The 22,017-nt window shown below is 38.9% G+C and overlaps 1 protein-coding gene across 2 annotated transcripts; it reads right to left on the bottom strand.

Moving 5' to 3' along the window:
- Positions 1 to 1,345: 1,345 nt before the first annotated feature.
- EMC6 (ER membrane protein complex subunit 6) lies at positions 1,346 to 22,000 on the bottom strand. 2 transcript variants are annotated; one of them, XM_044054331.1, is made up of 2 exons: positions 21,887 to 22,000; positions 1,346 to 4,276 (listed from the first exon to the last, which is right to left on the bottom strand). In XM_044054331.1, exon 2 carries the CDS (start codon positions 4,249 to 4,251, stop codon positions 3,919 to 3,921), a length of 333 nt encoding a protein of 110 aa, XP_043910266.1. In that variant the 5' UTR covers positions 4,252 to 4,276; positions 21,887 to 22,000; the 3' UTR covers positions 1,346 to 3,918. The 2 variants fall into 2 exon arrangements, with proteins under 2 accessions (XP_043910266.1, XP_043910267.1); XM_044054332.1 differs by having other exon boundaries at positions 1,346 to 4,273; positions 21,887 to 21,986.
- Between the last annotated feature and the right edge of the window lie 17 nt (positions 22,001 to 22,017).

Below are 22,017 nucleotides of genomic sequence, written 5' to 3'. Positions count from 1 at the left end.
CCAGTACAACAATGGATTCCACTCTTCTTTTAGCTAAGATTTCTGAGACTATATATTATTCTTGTTGCAAACCTCCGTGGTTTTTCAAGTTTTATGCCTTGTCAAATGCATGCCAAAGTGCGCATGACATTTGTAATATGTCTGACTTGGGCAATAATACAGAAGGTCAGTGACTTCTTTAGTTTTAAAAGAAATGCCCTAGGTAATTATTTGCAAAAATGTAAAAAAAGATTTCCCAACTATGGGCCACCATGTAATGGTCAAAGGAGAGGGAGCTATCAACCTGTGCTCCCAGATCCCCGATTCATATGGTAAAATCAGTAGTTTCAATGCAGAAGGATGCAGAGTATATTTTGACCTTAAGTCAGAAAAAAAGATTAAATACCTTTAGGCTTAATAAATATGAGCACTAATCTACGTAACTTTTGGAAGTCCATAACATATAATATTACTAATATCCGATTTAGTCTCAAGACTAACCATTTTTATTACATACTTAATTCTAGTTTAAGACTAGCTCTCTCAGAAATAAGACTAGCTCTCTCAGAAATAATTGTCACCAATATAAGAACACCTGTTAAAACTCTCTCCCTCAGGGTGAATTATGAGGAAGAATTGCCAGATAATATAAAAACATCATCTTTTAATAATTTAAACGAATCCTCATTAAGTACTTTTCATATGTTGTCATCGTCCAGTAATAAAAGTGTTGACTAAACATAGAGGGCATTAAAGCAAGTTTTCAATCTTCCTTACATTTTAAAACACAGTCCTGGAGCTCAAATTCAGAGCACTCTTCTTCCTTAAGAGGAAACGTATAAACTTTTTGAAACAATGTCAAACATACTAGACATATGCACTATGGTCTGTTTCCTGGTCTTAAAAACACAACCCAACATACATTCTACAGGATTACCAACCTTCCAGTTTTGTGGCTAATTTTGGTTAGTAAGCTGGATAAAATAAATTTACTGTTTTTAAAGATAAACTTTAAAGGGATAGACATATTATGATGTCATTGCCATTATGGCCAGAAGACCTGGAAATGGACTCTTAGATGACTTGCACTTTTTTTTAATCTATTTGTTGACCAGGAAAATCTAATGAACATGTAACCCTTTTTAAGGGTGACTGTCACACAGTTACATAAATGCTGAAACACTGAAAAGGCTTAAAATAGCATACTAAATTCAAATGACACATGGAAAAACCAAATCTATAAAGTCCTAATCTTTTCTTTAAAAATCATCTTCAAGTAAGGGAGACATTGTAAACTTTGTTAAATTTACTGCAAAGGGAAAGGTGATGAACTTCATTAAATTTGAGGAAAAGACAAACAATCAACTTAAAATCATACACAGATGTTTATGCATTTATTATCATATTATTCTTTTCCAGCATTAATAAAGCAAAGTGCTTTCACATTATTGGTTTGCTCAAACATAAGAACAAACACTCAATTACTTTCTAAATATTCTTGTGCTTGATAAGTAAAAGGAAGGTTTTTTGCCATTTTCTGCAAGCACCCTGTTACAGTATAAACATTTTCACACCAACTACCATTAGACAAAAAAGAATACATTTTTATATAAAAAAAAAAAGTTAAACAGTAAAACATTTTGAAACTGCTGAACTACCACTAGACAAAGACACAATTAAGGTCTTGAAACATGATGAAACTGGGAATTACACAGCAATTACAGTTACTACTATAAAGAAATGGGTGCCTTTAAGACACTATAGCATTCATAATCCAAACTAGAGTAGAGAAAAAAATGAGCGCGCCTTTTATTATCAAATAACTTTTATTGCTGCTATTTTTTTTTCTGAGAAGGAGTAATGTTAATCTTGTAGGGATAGAGTTGTCCAATAGCAAATGGGCAACCAGTCTAGCTCAGTCATAACATTCATTCACAACTCCTTTATATAATAGCTCAGAACACACACGTATTAAAAACACCAGATTCTTTAAAAAATCACCAGTTTTACTGCAGATATAATTCTATAAACTTTTACTGCTCAGAAACCTCCAGTGTTGCATCTACAATGCTAAAATATCTGAACTGCAGAGGAAAAAAAACAGACATTGTTAAAATCGGCAGTTAGACTGCAGAAATAATGCTACAAATGTTTTGAACTTTCAGAAATGTCCAATTTACCATAAGTCAGACAAGGAGACTAATTAAAGGCACCCAGAGTATTCTGCTTTGCATTACTAGTTTACAAATTAAAATGACTAAAACTAAATGCAAACATCTCCACTACTTAAAGTTCTGAAACCGCCAACCTCACAATCAAGCTTCAATTATAAATTGTATAGCAGTGTACTCTGAAAACAAGGGTTGGAATTATGAGGTGCAAGCAGAAACAAACAGACATCACGACATACTTCACTGCGTGGGCAGGACAGTGGCAGCACTCTGGAATGCTTTACCTAGAGTCGTGGTGGTTTAAATTAACAATGGGGGTTCAAAGCTGCCACAGACAGGTTGAAAATTAATGTAGCTGCCACAATCATGTAAGCCACACAAACCAAGGGTCTTTTCTATTTGTCAGTATGTAGAAGATTTGGAAGAAATTTGGTTATTCCCCAAAATATTTAAACATCCCACAGCTACAAGGACTCATTATTTTAAAAGCATACATCAGAATAATTTCTTTTCAGTGAAATATCTTAACATAACTTATGATTAAACAGCAAACATAATGAATGCTACATTTTCAGAATTCTGGTCAGTCATTTAGGAGATGCCTTCAATTATTATTCACATACCTTTAATAACTCAAAAACAGAGACACGTGGTAAAGTATTTGACACAGAGACTTTTGCCTTTTTCCCCGAGAGGACTGTAGTTTATTACTCAATGTCATCCCAACACTGGCCAAGTAACAATGAAAGTTTTGGAATCATGACATCCAATTCCACACTATACAGAAAAAAAATATTTCCAAACTTCTGCAAGAGAGTTTATTTATTCCAGAGTCATCTATAACCAACGTACTTAACACACAGGCTACAACATTTGTTAACCAAGTTAGAGGGCCAGTAGGGCAATCTTTTTCAGCCACAACCAGTGGCACTGACAATACAGTGGGCGGTCGCAGAAATCTAAAAGCTGAATCCCAGTGCTTATTTACACACTGAAGATAAGCACACATTCTGACAAGTACCCACCCAGCAACATGTAGCAACTTCCAGGTATGGAAAGGTAAAGAAAAAAACGTTACCAAGCAGAAGGAAGATGTGCACAGTACTAGAGAGAAAAAAAATCAGCAAATCGTGACATTGTATTTAAACTGTTTAAAAAAACAGAAATTGCTCACAAGAATTCTTGCAGTTTCTAAATAAAAATCCTTTAACTGTAACAACAGATACCTCTGTGTAGACAAGTCAATAATTTATTCCTCATCCTTTTCATAACATAAATACATAAAAACAAACTCCCTCTCCATTCTAATTAAATTTCTGATGTGTGCCATCCTAAGCAATCACAATCATTTTCACAGTAACTCAGACAGCTGAATGAAGCTGCACTGCTATCAATGGTTAGAAAATTGACAGGATCGGACTGAAAAAAAAAAAAAAATGATTTTCACAAATGCAAGTATATGCAACAACAAAAAGTAGTAGCCAACAAACTTATTTGTCAGTGGCAACTCAGACCAGGATTTAACCATTACACTTGAAATTGTCAGACCACATCAATAACTGTGTAAAACTGATACTTGCCTGTTTTTACACTTTTTTTTATAGAAAGCTGTTAACATAACTGTCAGCCAATCACTTGAAGTTGGAAATGCTATGCTACAGGCAGGGAATTTAAATGCACAAGATGAATGGGTGGTATTTTGTTTATGCTACAAAGTATGCTTTAACAATTTCATCACCAGTAACACATTTATAATTAAACTGTGTCCTCAGTAAACGTGCACCATGCCATACAGGAATGTCCAAAACAGAACATAAGTGAATAAGCCTCCTACAAGACCACCAGTAAAAAGTGGTCTTCGTGACTTAAAGTACTTGCTCCACCGACGGCCGGCTTTCAGAACCAACAAAACTGAGAGAAGGAATGAAGCCAGAAAATAAAAGACAAAGCCATACAATGCTGTCAGCCCAAGGATGCCTGCTGTTGCTCCAGACAGTGCAGATACAGATGTCCGACAATAGTCCAAGACAGCTGCATTGCCTCGAACTGCCCCTTCACTGAAGAACTGGGGGCCCTCTCGTTTAGCTGCTAAAGATGCCATTACTTCTTATTTAGATTCTGTGCTACTGAAAAAAAAAAAAAAAAAAAATTAAAATCAGTAATATTTTGTGCAATACTAGCTTATAAAGATGTCAAATTCTGTAGGTCAAAGTAACTGTTCATTGCATTGTGTTTACCCCACCTAGGACTCATTGGAAAAAGACATTTTAGTTGGTGTCTCCTTATAAATGACAAGGTACTGTCTATAAAGGAGAAAACAGCAATAACCTGTGAATGATTACTGTACCACAGACAATACGAGAAAAAAAAAATCATGTATGAAAACTTAATGGCAGCTAAAATGTCTGAGTGATACAGAATGTCAAAACACAGGAAAAAGTGTAGTGCTGCACCTAACAAAAAAAAAAGTCTCTCTTTGCATTTGCCTGCACTTCCCCACATCCCCTGCCAATTAATTTGCACTATAGTGGGGAAAAGGGCAAATTCCCTGATCACTACTGTACCAAGAGCTCAGAACGGTTCCACAAACCAAACTATTGATCATATTGTATCATCACATTGGTCCTTTGACAGAGTGATATATACACACACTTACTTAGGTCCAAAAGGAGAAATGAAAAGTTAACAAACAAAAGGAGTACTAGTGCTGAAATTTAATTCATCCAAGTATTGGTGAGTACCTTCACGACATGGACCCTGTTCTCTACAAAATCTCACCAACGCAACACTGCTATATAGACTGTATTTATATAATATATATCATGGACAGTAGCTGGTGAAAAATTAGATAGCCAGGTGCACAAGACCCAGGATAAAAAAAGTGCCAAATCCTGGTAGGCACACTGGTGCCAGGACTGGAAAAAAATGAGTGTAGAATCCTCAAAATACAGAAACTCCTACAATGGGGCCATGCAAGCCTAGGGGGAGAATGGCCCCATGTTCTAGAAGGAAGCAGCAGTCCACAAAAATCACAAAAAAACTGACAGTCCAAAAAAGAAGAGCCATAAAGACAATACAGTGGACTATTGAAGATAAAAAAGAATTATGTATTGTTACTATTATGCAAAAAGCCCAGAACTTCCAGATACAAGACATACAAAAAGACTGAAAGAGAAATTAGAGGAAAGAAAAATACTTCTGCAAGAAAAACTGTCATAAACTTTAAATAAAAATTTGTGGTCATTAATACAACAGATTTTTAAAAACAGTATATAGACCAAGAAACTTTGATCTGTTTGGAAAAATAAGCATCTGAGGAAGTGCAAAAATATAAACACCACCACCTAGCCATTTCTGAAAAGCATAAAAAAGAAATATGGACATGGGAAAGAGAGATTTGATATGGTGCAATATTTATCCAAAACGCGAAAGCCAAATCAAGCAACATAAAGAAGGCAGACCCCAAAGGTATTCGAAGAGAAATACAGGCAAAGGCATCCAGACATGGACAATTTCACAATAAAGGAGGGAATGTAGAAAAGCAGATTAGTAAAATAGAAGACAGAAGTTGAAGTTATGGAGTGCCTGCAAAGTGAAAGGTTTGATGTAGAAGTTAACACCGGTTACATCACAGCATGATAGAACAAGTCCAAAAAGTAAACTCAGAAGACATCTGAAGACGAAATATGGACATGAGAAAGAGAGTCAATATGGTGTAATATCTATGCAAAGGAGAAAAGCAAAACTAATCAGTACAAAAAGAGCAACACCAAAGATATTTGAAGAGAAATACTGAGAAAGGAATCCAGACATGAAAAACTTTACAATACAAAAAATAAGATGACAAAGAGGAAAAGGAGATCAGTAATGAAGAGCTAAAGAAATGGAGGTTAGGGAGTACCTCCAAAGTGAAGAATTTAGTGTAGAAAATAATTCAGAAAGCACCACAAAAGGATAGTGCAATGGAACTCCAAATTAAGGGGAAACCAGTGGAACAGGAAGCAATTGGTCAGGTGCCATATGAAGATATTTTGGAGCCTTCCACAGGAAACGAGTATAAACATTCACTTGAAGCTGGATGGCAAGGGAAGGAACAGGAAACTCCGACACAGTTAATGTTGAGTGATAGGCAAGTGTGAGTTCTCATATGACAGAGCAACGGAAGAGAATGTGCCACAAGAAGATGCAAGAGAACTTTCTATAGAATGCCCGCAAGAAATGGAAAACAAAAATGTGCCCTCAGTTTAGAAGAAAACGAGCTACAAGAAGAATTGCTTGACTTAAGAGATAGACTGCAGAAGGTCAATAAAACTCAAAAAGTCAGAAGTTAAACAAATTAACACAATTAGTAATGTCCAGAGATCCATGCGATACAACAGAAACAGTATATATTACTATAATTCTACCACAAGAGCACAAGGTATTGAGGGAGAGAAAAGGAAGAAATCAAATATCATTGTGGAAGTATCGAACAAAGAACACTATAAAGCAACTAAGGCAAGAAGTGTCACTGTTAAGAGTGCAGAAGAGGGAACAGATCAACAAAAATACTTAGAAAGACAGACGTGATAACAGCAATGCGCACTATTAGAACAGATCAGAATCTATCATGTACCAACGCAAATAAAGTAAAAATTTCAGCACAACCAGAAAAACTTAGAAGATACACAGATAAATATGAAGGAAAAGTACAAAACAAGCAATTTATTCATGACCCAAAAAGGTTTTACAGAGAATTGAGAAACAAGGTAAAAGGAATTGAAAGACCACCAAAAAACTATGAAGATCCTGTGGAATACAACAAAGATGCTAAATGTATAGAAAAAGTAAAAGAAAGAATAAGAAGTGTAAAGGTACAGGATATGAAATGGGATGAAGTGTCGGCCAGAGAGAAGAAAACAGTTAAGAAAAGCCTCAAACTGGAAAACCCTAGGGCAAGATGCAACACCTAACTTTTGGTTAAAAGTATTAACATCTTTGCATGAAGATTTAGCTATGAGTATGAACTATTTATATGCGCACCCAGAACACACACCAACCTGGCTAACAACAGTAACACTGCTACTACTGAAGAGTGAACCTGCAAGCTACCCTAAAAATTAGAGGCCAATAAACTTGCCTTCCGAAGACGTATAAACTATACACTGGAACTGATACTGATAGAGTCTATACCCATTTAGAAGAAAACTCAATTATGGCAATAGAACAAAACGACAATAAAACAAAGTCATATGAAACAAAGGATCATTTGCTGTTAAAGTCATAGTGGAGAACTGTAAAAAGGGGAAAAATTTAAGTATGGCATGGATTGACTACAAAAGCATTTGACAGAATCCCACATTCATGGATAAGAGAGTGCTTAAAAATGTATAAGATACACTGTATACTGATCAGTTACATTACCGTGACCACAAAACAGTGGCAGACCACTTCGCAATTAAGCCACGATAAAGGATAAATTATTATCCCAGGGATAAAAATTCAAAGGGGGATATTCCAGGGTGACTCTCTCTTCTGCCTTGCCCTTAATCCATTAAGCTGTCTACTTAACAGCTTAGGCCATGGCTAGAACTTGGATCCTAGAAAAAGTGTAAAGACTTATCTTCTCTGTCGATGACTTGAAACTGTACAGCTCATCAGATGAGGAACTGAAAGTACAACCGCAAGTTGTCAAAACTTTTTCAGATGATATCAAGAATGTCATTTGGTCTTGATAAATGTGCAAAAGTAGCCTTTAAAGCAGGAAAACTGCAGCACCAAGAATCAGTTTGGGACAAGAATGTGATACAAAAGAACTTGAGCAAGAGGGAGTGTATAAATATTTGGGAACCAATGAAGGATCAACAATAAAACATGAACAAATGCAAATAAAACTTAGTAAGGAATACTTTAGAAGACTTAAATTAATCCTGAAAATAGCGTTGACATCTAGGAACAAAAAAAAAATTTGCTCTTGTCCTAACTTACACTTTTGGAGTGACTGACTGGCCCCAAAATGTGTTGGCTAGATTAGACAGTAAAACAAGAATGATGCTTCATGCTCACCAAAAGATTTATATAAACAATGTATACCAAGATTATATATTCACCATTCCGAAGGAGAGATGGGTGTCCTTGAAATTGATTACATGTACAGATCTGCAATTGTCGGACTCCACAAATACCTGCTGACCTCAAGACCCAAATGTAGTTAAGGTTCTGAAACATAAGAAGAATAAATCTAAGATGACTTGCCTGCTTAGGCTAGCAGAAGCATATGGACGTCATGCAGGAATGGAAATCCGACAAGTGGATAAAAATCAGGCAGCCAAATGAATGTACCAAAAAACAAAAGAAAAAAAATATAACGTGAAGGTCGAGATGAAAAGGCAAGAAATGTGAAAAATGCATAAATATAGTTGCAAGTATAGAAAACTTCTGGAAGAACCTCATATTGACCAGGAACAAATGCAGGAATGGTTAAGGAGAGGCGAATTCAAACCAAGAGATGAAAGGTTAATATTGGAAGCACAAGATAGTGGGCTGCGTACACATCCATTGAACATGTGGGAGAAACTGACAAATGTAGGTTTTGTAAGCCAGAATTGGAAAGAATTGCACACCTCATTGCTGTTTGCGACATACTAATGGCAGGAGGACTGTATACTGAAAGGCATAATAATGTGGCAAGACTGTTGCACTGGGGATTGTGCAAATATTACGGCATTGAAGTGGCTGAAAACCACTGGAAACAAGAGCCACAAAGCATCATAGAAAATTATGAAGTCTATATCACATGGGCTCATCCATTACCAACAGTTCAAAAGACAGATGCTGGAAAACCGGGCAGAGTGGTCCAAGAAAAGAAGACAAAAGTAGCACTGATCATTGAAATCGCTACACCTAGTGACTAGAGCGTCCTGTGTACAGAGACAGAAAGTCATAAAATACCAGGATTTGCAAGCAGAAACCAGAGCAATGTGGAAGAAAGATACCCAGATAGTCCCAATAGTAGTAGGAGCAAAGGAAAGAGTCTACAATCACATTTAGATATGCTACCAATACATGTAGCTCTGTACGAATTGCAGGGAGTCATTACTGAGTACATTGCTGGTGCTGTGAACAGCACTTTTACCTGACATCAAAGAGTGAAATAATACTAATTTCATGAACTTTAACCGTACTTTGACTTAGGAATGGGGTCCATTCCACTCATGGTATTAGAAACCCAAAAGATTTGGAGAAATTAAAAAAGGAAGAGAACATACATTTATCTATACATACACACACACTGAAATGCAAACAGTATAAACAGATACAAATCACATGTATGTATAAAAACATACACTATACATATATTAATAGAAATATCACTCACACAAGTATCATACATATACACACACAGTCAAACATATACTAAATATATAATACACATAGCTATAAATGCTTACCAGCAAGCCTGAAACAGAACATGTCAAACCACCTACAGAGGTTATTCAATGTCCGCTTATAAATAGGCTTGGTGTAGGGTGTATGGAGAATCACAACTGTTATTCCCATGTACAAAAGTGGGGTATCAACGGACCTGTGAAATTACATATCTGTAAATCTAACATCCTCATTTGTAAGGCTATGGAAAAGATAATTATGAAACTAAAAGACATGGGTAACCTACAAACTGTTGACCCAAGCAAGCTTGGATTGCTAAGGGCAACATACATCTATTCCCTTTCCAAGCCCTTAGTCTAACCCTACCCTACCAACACATACAATGCTGAAACTTTGCTTACAAACTCCTGCTTGCTTAACTTCTTTAAGAAGACTGCTGAAGCAATGGGCTTAACTTCTTTAAGAAGACTGCTGAAGCAATGGATGAGGGCAAATCAGTACACACTGCAAGCCTATACCTCACAAAGGCATTCAATACCATCACACATCCAGGTATCGCAGACTACCCCCAGCTAAATGTTGATTTTTATGTAACTTGTTGGTGAGCTATCTGGCTTAAAAACAAAACCCAGGAAATTAGGGTGGGCAGCAAAAGACCTGTCACTAATGGTGTATCCCAAGTCCTTGGGCAACACCTCTTTGGCATTTACTTCTCAGAGGTCAAAGCTACTGTTAAGGGTTTATGGCTGACCAAGTCTGCATATGACTAAACTTGGTGCCATCATAAGCTCCCCAGAGAACACCATGATCCTTCAAGAAAGCCTTTTCCAAAACAAAGCTTTCTTGCTAAGAAAATCAGGTGCTGAAACCATAAAAATTACGCAGACCATTTCAAAACCTTGTCCCTCTTCTCAGTGTCATAATGGTTTGAGGGATGATTGCAGCCCCGCATAGAGAGCCTCAACAGGCCCCATCTTTCTGACCTTATGAACATTCACAAGTCCAGTGGTGGAATAAACACCCTCCTCAAGAGATCTAGGTCTCCCTTGCAATATAAATAGAACATGCTGGATGAAATAGATGTGCATCAGACAGAATACCACTTCTTTGGAATAGTCTTCCTCTTAACGTAAAGTAGAGTACTTCTCTTTATTTATTTAAATTTGTTGACCTGGAATGTCCGACTGGACGTAAGTCCGTTTTCAAAGGAGGCCCGGGGAGAAAAGCTCCACAGTAAAATAAACAGACAGTAGTTACATTGGATTTCATAGCGATTAACAATTTAACATAGCAATTACTTACAACATATTTACAGATGAAGAACATAGTACATCAGTAGACAACTAGAATATTTATCTGAAGTACATAACAGACATTAACAAATGTTACAATGAGAAGTTCCTGCTGTATAATAAGTACTAGAATTATGAGCATAGTGGTCTGGTGGTGCAATAGGGTTGGAGTAGATTCTGGAGGGATGGGACATTTAGTGGATGGTTTACTAGTTTGTGGACGAGTGAAAGTTGATACCACTGAAGGAGGTGAGGGAGTTCAAGCCAGTTCAGCAAGTGAGAGACAGTGGTGACTACGGTAGGATGCCCCTGTGGCGAACTTAGCGATTTTGTTGTAGCAGGTCTCTAGCTTGTTTAGATCATATTGCCTTAGGTTGGTATATATTGGAGAGGCATAAAGTAGGGTGGAGATAAGGTGGGAATTTGCTATTGAAATCTTTGCTGCTTTGGTGAGAAATTGCTTATTTCTGTACAACGCTCCTAGTTTTTTTGTGGACTTTTTTTATGGTCATGGATATGTGAATGTCAAATTTTAGTTCATTGTCTATTTCCACTCCTAGCAATTTGGTGTGTTCAGTTGGGTATATAGTGGTGTTGTCTTTTGCTGTGATGTTAAAGTGAGAGTTGTCTTGAGTATGTTTGGTGGGTTGGAAGATGAGTAGTTTAGTTTCGTTTGGGTTGAGTATTAATTGCGCATCGGATAACCATGTTTCAACAGAGGAAAAAGGCTTCCTGTGTGACTTTTTGCAGTTTGGGTAGGGACTGGGCTGAGCAGATGATGGTCGAGTCATCTGCGTATTGTAGGAGTGTGCCATTCTCTTACATTATTCTAAAGTAAAATGTAATCTGGATGAATGTATGGGTAACTGCAAGTTCACCCCTAGTTTTAGGGCACTTGCTCCTCAAGAACAGGGCAACACATAAAAGTTCTGTTTGAAAAAGGATCATTTGTAATCACGATAGAAGGGTTAAAAACTTCATAAGACTTCTAAAATATCTTCACTGATCAATACCCTAGTAAGTATATATGAAGCTATATATTAATTACCAATTAAAGCACATAAAATCTAAAAATAATACTGAAAATGCTTTCAAAACTGGTTACACTGTGCATGCATAGAAGCATGTACACACACGGAAAACTGTTTCCTTTTCCAATTTGGTATATTATTGTCACTTTTTCTAGTGTAAATACCTATTCTATTATTACTTCTTGTATTTTTTATTGTAATCCTTTAATTTACTATGTAACAACATTAATTTTAATTACTATTTGCTGCTACTGGAGTTTTTCTGCCCTGGCCTCTACTGAAAATGGAAATATATCCAGTTAACAAATGTAAAATAAAATAAATAAAAAAAAAATAAAATAAAAAGTAAAAACACTTGATAGTCAATTTCTCAACTGTGGTAATTTTAGGGAAAGGGTCTTTAGTACCCTAATGTACAGGTTTGGGGTTAAGGTTAGCAGACAGGTAGGTGTGATGCAGGTGGATGTTTGGCCCCTGCACCCACTTACATATGGGTGGTGATCCTAATACTACCCCAAACCCCAACCCTACACTTGGTAGTAAACACACTTTCCCTAACAGTACCACTAACCAAGGCAAAATGACACACACATGCAGATATCCATTTTCCCAGCCTTTACTCTAAACCTAAATCCCCCCCACAACCCAAACACAACATAAATCTATTACCTTCCTAACTTTCACAAAAACACACTGCTGAAACCTAAATGACACACACATGCAGATATCAATTTCCCTAGCCTTTACTCTAACCCTAACCCCCCACAACCCAAACAACATACATCTATTCCACTTCCTAACCTTACACACACACACACACACACACACACACACACAACGCACAACACAGTGCCGAAACCTTGTGTTACAAACTCCCTCTTACTTCACCATCTGACAAAAGACATAGCTGCTATTCTGTAAAAAAAAAAAAAAGTTCTAAGCTTGTTTCCTACTGTTCCTGTAACTAGTCTAGGCCAGATACAGATTTGGTGTATCCAGGACTGTCTGTAAGCTTCTGAGCCCCACCAACCCTTTCTGTTAAGAGGGAAGCCTTCTAGCTCATCAGGAGGAGTGGTAAGCACTAGGTAGCCTATCTACCAAAAGAGGAGTGATTTCTGGTCCAGAAATTGTAGTTTATTGGCAATTTGAGCCGTTTTTTCATCCCATTCAACTTTCTGGTTTAAAAGGCCGCATTTGTGCAGGTTTACACTTGTTTAAGCTCCGCGTAGCGGCACCGAGCCAAGGTAAACTACTGGTGCCAGGAAGTCTGCTCTTCAGTTTTTCCCTTGAATCTTGCTAGTTCTTTCTCTCTTGCACTTCATATAGCTTAATCGCTTGCACTTCAACAGGTTTTTGTAGCAATTATTGTAGCACACCAAAGTGCTATCTGCACTAGTTGTTCTTCTCGGAAATAGCTCCAGAACATAACAGTTATGACCACTCCTCCTGGCATGATTAAAGGGCAGTTTCCTGTGCTTCCTTCTATTAACCTGGTGCACTTGGGCATTCTGAGGCAGTGTAGCAACAGTCTCATGTACATAGACCACCCTCTCTCTCTTCTTACCTCCCAACACTCAGACTTGAGAGATGCACTTATATCACCAAATTAGAAGCTATGCACTCTCCAGCCAAGACCGGACTAGCTGGTCAAGAGGAGAAGATCAACACCTGCATCACACAGAACACACAGCCCTCCAGAACACCCACCATCACATCTCTCATATAAACACACAAACCACACACCCACCTTTGCAAAGGCTCTCAAGAGAAATTTACCAAACAGCAGAGACCTCCAAGACAAACACACTCGACACCTCAACACAACACAAACCACAGGACACATAGCTCATCTCCACAGTGTGCCCCTCAACCTAAGCCCTTAAGGCTAAACACCTTGCCCAACACACTAATCATAGGTGACTCAACAGTGAGGCACACAGATCTCCCACTCACTAGGTTGAATAAGGAGAAGGTAACAGTCAGCTGTCTATCAGGTGCCAGCATCAGACACATAACACACGTACTCAGGTCACACCACAACAAATCCAAGCATGCCTCTGTCATTGTCTATGTGGGTGTGAATGACCTGAGACACACCTCCCTGGACTATATGAAGAGAGACATGGTGGAGCTCTTGGATTGTGTGGCTTGTGATGACATGATTGACAGACCTCGATGCTTTGCCAGAGATGGCCTGCATCTTTCATCCCTGGGTTTCCAGGTACTGGCCAAGGCTCTTGCCACACCTATAGTGCCTTTTTTAGGTGTTGTTCAAAAGACCAAATTTCCACTGTAACAGCTATAAATAAATGCAATCTGAGGGTCATGCTGCTCAACGCTAGAAGTCTAACTCTCAAGATGCACTTGCTCAAAGCACTCCTCAAAATGGAAAATAATCGACATTTGTGCTGTGACGGAGACCTGGTTTAAAGCGTCAGAAAGCACCCCTGTGCTACCAGGCTATAACTCACTCCACAACTTTCAGCCTCGAAACATGGACAGTGGCTCCAAAGGCGGTGGTGTCTCCATATTCATAAAGGATATGCACATCTCCTGACTAGTAGCCCAGCATAACGCATCTGAGATATTTCAGGTACAACTAACACTGGGTAAGATGGCGATCCAGGTCATAGCCTGCTATAGGTCCCCAACCATGTCCCTAGACTCAATCCACATTCCTAAGCACCCTGGAAGCTATCACGGTCCAACCCAACACTCTCATACTAGGAGACTTCAACTACCCCTCCATCAACAGGGAGAACTACTCAAGCACCAATACACTGGCCCAATGCTTCCTGGAATTCATCAATTCCAATGCCCGGGACCAGCTCAATCTGACCCCTACTAGAGGGAGCAACATCTTTGACGTGGCTATTACTAACATAAGTGACCATTGCTCTACACCAGTACTCAATCCCTCCCTGGTCAGATCTGACCATAAAACTAGTCACCCTGAAATCCACATCTCACCCACATCCCCTGCAAAGGTAACCACCACCTTGAAAAACTTCTCCAAATCTGACACTAGGCTCCTAAAAAAAGAGGTGGCTAACTTCACGGCACCTATGCCAATGGAAAATAGTTGCATGACTGCCAAATCATACACCAATGCACTGTACGAAAATGCACATGGAACTAGCCATACCCAACAGAACCAAGATGTTTGCGCAAAAAACAAGTCAATCTGGTGGTCCCCTGCCATTAATAAAACTCTACAATAGAAGGAAGAAACTGTTACTGAAAAAGGTTGTCCCAAGATGGGAAAAACTCCCTTATTAGCCTCAACAAAAAGTTGAGATCCCTCATTAAATCCTCTTAAAACCAGCTATGAAGGCATAATTGCGGCAGGCACGAAAAACAATCACAAAGCATTCTATAGTTATATCAGGAAACTCCATGTCAATTCCCAGATTTGCTCTGAGTTACTGCACAATGGTCCCTCCTATACTGAGCCAAAAGATATTGCCAACATACTGGCCGACAAATTCAGTGCCAATTTTTCCCCTCTCTCCTCGCCAAAGGACCAATCACAATACCAGAAGAATGCCAGGCACCCAGCATTAATGCAGCACAGGTTAAAGGTGCATTGTCAGAGCCCAAAAATACAGCTTCCATGGGACCCGAAAATATCAAACTTGCACCACATCTGTATGCCCTGTTCAGTCAGTCAGTCTCTCCTCTGGCTTTGTCCCTACCAAATGGCGCACTGCTACAGTCATCCCTCTCCATAAAGGGGGAGCAACTACAGACCCTGGGAATTATTGCCCCATTAGCCTGATGAGTCTGATATGTAAAGCTATGGAGCGCATCATCATGGACCTGAATAACAAAGATATAGGAAATCTCCAAACTCTAGACCCCACGCAATTTGGCTTTGTGAAAGGGAGACCATGCCTGCTCAACTTGGATGACTTCTTTGAGTCAGTCACCAGGTCTGTGGATGAAGGTAAGGCAGTGCATACAGCCTACCTCTATCTGGCCAGGACCTTTGATACCATTCCTCACTCGGGAATTATTGACAAACTCACCAAACTAGGCATTAACCCCTATATCACTAGGTGGACTGCAAACTGGCTCACAGATAGAACATAGCAGACTCAAGTCAGACTGCCGACCAGTCACAAGTGGAGTCCCACAGGGATCAGTCCTGGGTCCTCTCCTGTTCAGCATCTACTTCTCAGAAGTCCAGGCCAACATGAAGGGACTCTGGCTGACCAAGTTCGCAAACGACTGCAAGCTGGGAGCCATTATTAACTCCCCAAGTGATGCAGACATCCTACAGAAAGGCCTCATTGAGACCACTGGTGTCGAAACCATGGCCTTAAGCTGAACGTCAAAAAATGTGTCGTTATCCCCTTTAGTAAAAACTCAGTTCTCCCTAATTACCACATTGATTGGAGCCCACTGAAGGCCTTATAAGAGATCTGGGGACGCACGTTGACAGCAACCTCTCCTTCGACCACCATACTGCCACTGTGGTCAGAAAATCCTTCTATGAGGCATATCTCATTACCAAGGACTTTGCATCCAGGAAGAGAGAGGTCATCATCTCTCTCTACTCTTCCCTCATTAGACCAATCATTGAGTATAATGCCCCATTTGGCATGCACTTCATTAGATACCTGCAACAGCTGGAGAGGCCACAGAAGTACCTCAAGAACAGGATCACGAAGAGGATCCTAGGCATTAAACACATGTCCTACACGGAGAGACTCAAAAGACTCCAGCTATTCCCTGTCTCATATCACCTACTTAGAGGCGATCTTTGCTTGACAAAGTCATGCCTGACCCCACCTCCTTTAGAAATGCTATATCTAAAGAAATCCCAATTCCCCGTACCACACGCTCCAGAGACCTCAATCAACAGAACATGCTGGAGGGACAGGTTCCTTACCCAGAAATTGGCTATGCTCTGGAATAGACTTCCCATACATGTCAAGCAGCGCACCTCGCTGTCTCTCCAAGAGAAATCTTGATGAGTGGATGGGTAATAGAAAGTTCACCCCAGGGATCACTCCAGTGGCTCTACTTGATAGAGGCACTGGGAACTAATGTCAGGTGGCATGATGCCAGGGCACTTCTATGGGCTAGTCTTGTAAAGGCTCCAGGGCCATTAGACTAGTACACACCTATGAACCTAAGTTTACCACCCAAAAAGTTAGAAATAAAATGAACATGCAACCACATGAAACCAGCTAATACTGGGCCACTACATTCAAGTTAATGCAATAACAAAAAAATACTTCTTGCCACATCTGAACTCTACCATATTTTACACAATGGACTTTATGAGACTAAAACCATTAAACAACAAAACAGTAGGGTCATTACCATTAAGGCTGTGGGATCACATTTACGCTGCTGAAAATAATATGTGCATTGTCTTAGCCAGACATTTTGGGAACCGTGTCATGAATGGTAATTTTAAGTTTTCATGTTCTGGACAAACAAGTACTATTTGACATAAGAGGGGATGACTGAAGCACTGCTAGAAAAAAAAAAAAAAAAGAGAAATGCAATAGTGACAGAATTAGAGCACATAAATATCCAGGACTTAATGAGCTAGTAAGTATATTAAGCCTGAATTACATAACAGAGAGTGGAGGTAAATTTCTAACTGCGTGAAAAATATATTCTTTTACTGATCAAATAGTCTGATGAAGACAAGTTTGTGCACAAAAGTGCTTATGTTGTTAAAATATAGTACATAGTTAAGGCAAACACTTTTTGTGTAGTTGTATGCACCCATAAAAATTTTATATATATGTACACACACATTCTATAAATACCTACATACATACACACATCTTCATACACACACCAAAGAAATAAGTCTCAAGTCAATCTTCCAAATCAGACAGAGCCAAAAACAATGAGACACAAACACCCTCACAATAGGTACATTTTGTTTTTAATTTTAGAATTACTGACTTTAATAATTGAGGGAATACGAGAATAAATTGCCAAGGCTGATATTATGACTTCCAGAATGTTGAAAATTGAGGCTGTGACCTACCCTAATCTACAAAGGATGGAACTTGTGTGTGGTATATCTAGAAGTTGCGGGGGTTGCACAGGGGGTACGGATCCCTGCAGCAAACATACATATTAACGCAAACAGGTTTGGGTGGGGACTGACTGACAGTCTGATTAAAATTCGGATAGGCATTCAGGCCACTGATCTGGAATTTACCTTTAACCTTTCTTAACAAGAACAGTTACGGATAGGCATTCAGGCCACCGATCTGGAAATTTACCTTTAACCTTTCTTAACAAGAACAGTGATCAGCAGACTACATCTTTTAAAGTACTGTACAAAACCACTTCCTAAGTCCAAGGACTGTTATTCAATCTCAGACAGCAAGAATTTCACTTTGAACAGGGGGAACATGTACTAATTTTGTGACTCAGTATCTTTGTGGAATCAGGAATCCACTTCTCTGTGCTACAGTGATCTCGAACATAGCACATCTAAGTAGCAGGGGTGTGCAGTAGTTGCAGAGAGGCTTTTTAAAAAATTCTTGAAAAGTTTAACAGAGGTTTAAGTGGGCAGAGACAAATGTGCTAGTTTTGCATCAGATATCATTACCAAGATGAGGTTTGCAGCTGTGCTTGTGTACCTTCATCTGTACAACTACCCCTCTTGACCCACAGAGAAAAGGAAAACATGTAAAAGGAGTGACTGGGGATTGGGACTGAACCTCAAAAACAGTGAAGGTGCTAACATGCTGTCCATAATTTACAGTTTAGTCTGCAGTCACTCAGTGCACAATACTTATCTTAACTGCAGCAAGAATTGTGACACTATTCCCCACTCTGGTATTACTGAAAAACTGACAAGCTTAATGTAAACCCCTATCCTGACTGGTGAAATTGCAAACGGTCTATCCAACAGATCTCAAGTTACAAAAGTTGCGGGCACCCCCTCTGAATTTAAAATTGTAATTAATACAGTACCATAGGAATCAGTGCTGGGTCCTCCAACACTTGACATTTATCCAAGCCAACATCCCAGTAGTCTGGTTGAACAAGTTTGCTGATGACATCAAGCAGGGAACTATTATCTGATCATGTACTGATACTAAAAGATCAAGCAAGGGCTGGAATATGCATGTACCTGGTGTAATGAAAACAGTCTCAAACTAAATGCAAAAAATGTAGCACAGTAGCATTTGATAAGAAAAATGCTCTCACTTCATATGCTATAAATGTTTACTCCTCTTCAGACAGCTACAAGAAGGGGTACTTAAGTAGACTACTCTCTCTCAATAGATTAGGTTAACAGGTATTTACTAGGCTACCGATCAGGGAGGATCTTAAGAAGCCTGACCATGCATTCCCAAAAGGTTTATTAGCCCTAGTATTACAAGCATAATTAGCCCAGTGGCCTTTGCATTTTATGTACAAATACTAGAAGTAACATGTAAATGTCTGCTCAGCTCTAGCTATAAGGGACAATGGTGCTAATCAAGGGATGAACCTGCAGTTTCCCATCCATTAGTTCAATTTACACTTGAATAGAGCAACAGTTGTATTTTGCTTTACAAGGAAGGGAAGACAATTACAGAGGCACAGTATTCTCTGTAAAAAAAAATCCCACGAGAATGTTCTAAGTTGCAGAGGAGATCAAGATCTCGAGCACGCTTTTCTGTAAGTGAGGCAAATATCACACCTCAGTAGTCCATTTAATACAGAGAAGAGGAAAAGGGCTTTGAGATGGCTAATGCAGTTTTTATGACTTGGGTCCTTTATTTTCTGGCTGTGCCGTGGTCGTTAAAGTTGTGCCAAGGTGTTAGGAGCATACCGAGGGGGAAATTGTACTCAATGACTGGTCTTAAAAAGTTCAAAATAACATTTCCACCACATTCATGAAATCCTTCTATCTGGTCCAGTTAATTTCCATGTCTTCTAAATAAGAAAATTAAAGGTTTTAAATCACTCAACCTATTTCAGCAGATTAGCATGACTCTCCCTTGTACTTGGTTGCTCATCGACTGCTTTTGAAATGATATGCCACTCTTTTCAAGCCATGAAAGATCCATTCCTATCTGACCTCTTCTTCGCAAAGACCAGTGGCTCTACTAACACATAAGGACTCAAATCTACACTAACAAACAAGACTTGTTGGAGAACAGTTCTTAACGCAACGTATTCCCCAGCCCATGGAACAACTTCCCACTACAGGTCAGACAAAGTACTACTTTGACCACCTTGAAGTCAAGTTTTGATGAATATGTGGGTATATAAAAAATATAGCATGGTTTATCATGTATGGCCCCACTCAGTCCAGGAAATCAACACTTAAGTGTTTGGAAAGGGTGGCAAGAGAGCTTAAGCATGACTACTTAAAGGTGTACATGGTTCCTATAACCTAACTATACACTGGATTTTTTACTTATTTTTTAAGGAATGGTGAAAATAAACTAGTAGGATTCAATGTAGGTAAGGGCAAGACATTTCATAAGATCATAGGAAATGACAGGCAACCATGTCTTTTGAGCACTGATGCCTTGCCAATGCCCACCCTTAGTTCATGCCACCTCTCTCAAGGAGGATCAGGCCAGTCAAGCCCAGGGTGAATATGTGAATACCCATCATAACCGTTAAGGTATTTACCTCATATACCCAAGGTACAAGGTCTGATTCTCACCTTAGGAAGAATGGCTAGGCTTAAAAAGGCTAACTGAGATTGTCACTTGTGAACCTATCCAATCATCCAGGTCCCATCTGAAGTAACACATAGTATCACACTGCTTAATTTGCAGTGGAAGTCTATTCCAGTGGCCAAAAAGGTCCCATGTAATGAACTTCTGTCTCCACCATGTTTTACTTACCTGCTTGTGAAAATTCAGGTCACTGTTTCTGATGTCTGTGGGACTACTTGATTTGTGGAGACACAAAAGCTCCACCACATTCTATTTATCTGCTGGTGAAGATTCAGATCCTTGAATCTAAATTGTAGAGATACGACAAATCTAAGAGCATGAGGTCCCAGATAGCTCAAAAGACACCACAGATCTCCCCTCAGAGTGAATATGGAGACAGTGCTTCTAGCCTTTCTGGTACCTTAGTGTTTTAAGTCAGTGATCTTGTAACGTAGGAACTTATGGAATCTTTCTAGTTTTTAGATATGTCTACTGAGTTGATCAATAAGGGGCTGTTGTATTTAATAGCTAGCCTAATCAATGTACAATACAAGAGAACAATGACCTCCTTGAACCTGGATAATATTCTTTTGGCAATCAGCTGGGCCAAGCAGAAGGATTTTCTGACTACGGTTGGTACATGATGATCAAAGCAGAGGGAATTACCAACCCAAAAATTTGTATGTTGCTTGGGATTTAAGTGAGGTGCTGTCTATGCTGTATGTTGGGAGTAGGGGTTAGCTTCCAAATGTAACTATCTAATCAAGTATCCTAAATTTATTAAACTTTGCCCTTCTTTGAAAACTATTTCCCAATAATCTGTCACCATTTGCATTAAAAGAATACATAAAAAGTTACATCTGCATACAGCCCCAGCCGATGCTTCATTCCAAATGATTTTTAACATCCCACTGAACTGGACTAACGAGGAAGAAAAAAAATTCAACAACTTCAGAAGCCACATAAAAAATGCTATTCCTATCTCTCAACGTCGTAGAGGAAGAAATGTGGACAAAGCCACAAATAAGGAGGGACAGAGGCCTAAAATTAGGGACACTTTTTAAATATTGCTCTTAGAAAAGTTACAAAGTTGAGAGATTAACAGATTTTGCCTAGCATAAACTTTCTGAAGAACATTGAGTCTGAAACTCAAAGGTCTGCCATTATTGTCTGACTTCAATCTTGAATAATTTACCGATGATTTACCAGAAAACCACAATTTTAGAAGAAACAGACCAAAAATATGATACGAAAATCTGGACAGTAGAGAGCTATGTGTCAGAATAGCTGACTGAGCACTTATAAAAACGCTAACGCCACCAGCATACGCACTAAGCGGCGGTACACATTAATGCATTTGATATACTCCTGATATTACCTCAATGTACAAATAAACTTACTTATGAATTTTAAAACAATAAGTCATGACTCTACCCCCACACGACAACCGCAGCAATCGACACAGGAAACTATCGTACTTCAATGAAGCGTCGTATAGCGTAGGCATGCGCAGCTTGAACCTCTTCAGTTT

The sequence above is a fragment of the Protopterus annectens genome, chromosome 13.part0 (genome assembly GCF_019279795.1).
Source record: "Protopterus annectens isolate FY-2018-M chromosome 13.part0, PAN1.0, whole genome shotgun sequence".
NCBI classification, from domain to species: domain Eukaryota; kingdom Metazoa; phylum Chordata; order Ceratodontiformes; family Protopteridae; genus Protopterus; species Protopterus annectens.
Note: the sequence above shows the minus strand (reverse complement) of the source record. Positions and strands in the feature narration are given on the sequence as shown.

Bases quoted from the DNA above. Each gene is read 5' to 3' on its own strand.
- EMC6 (XM_044054331.1), bottom strand. From the start codon at position 4,251: ATGGCATCTTTAGCAGCTAAACGAGAGGGCCCCCAGTTCTTCAGTGAA.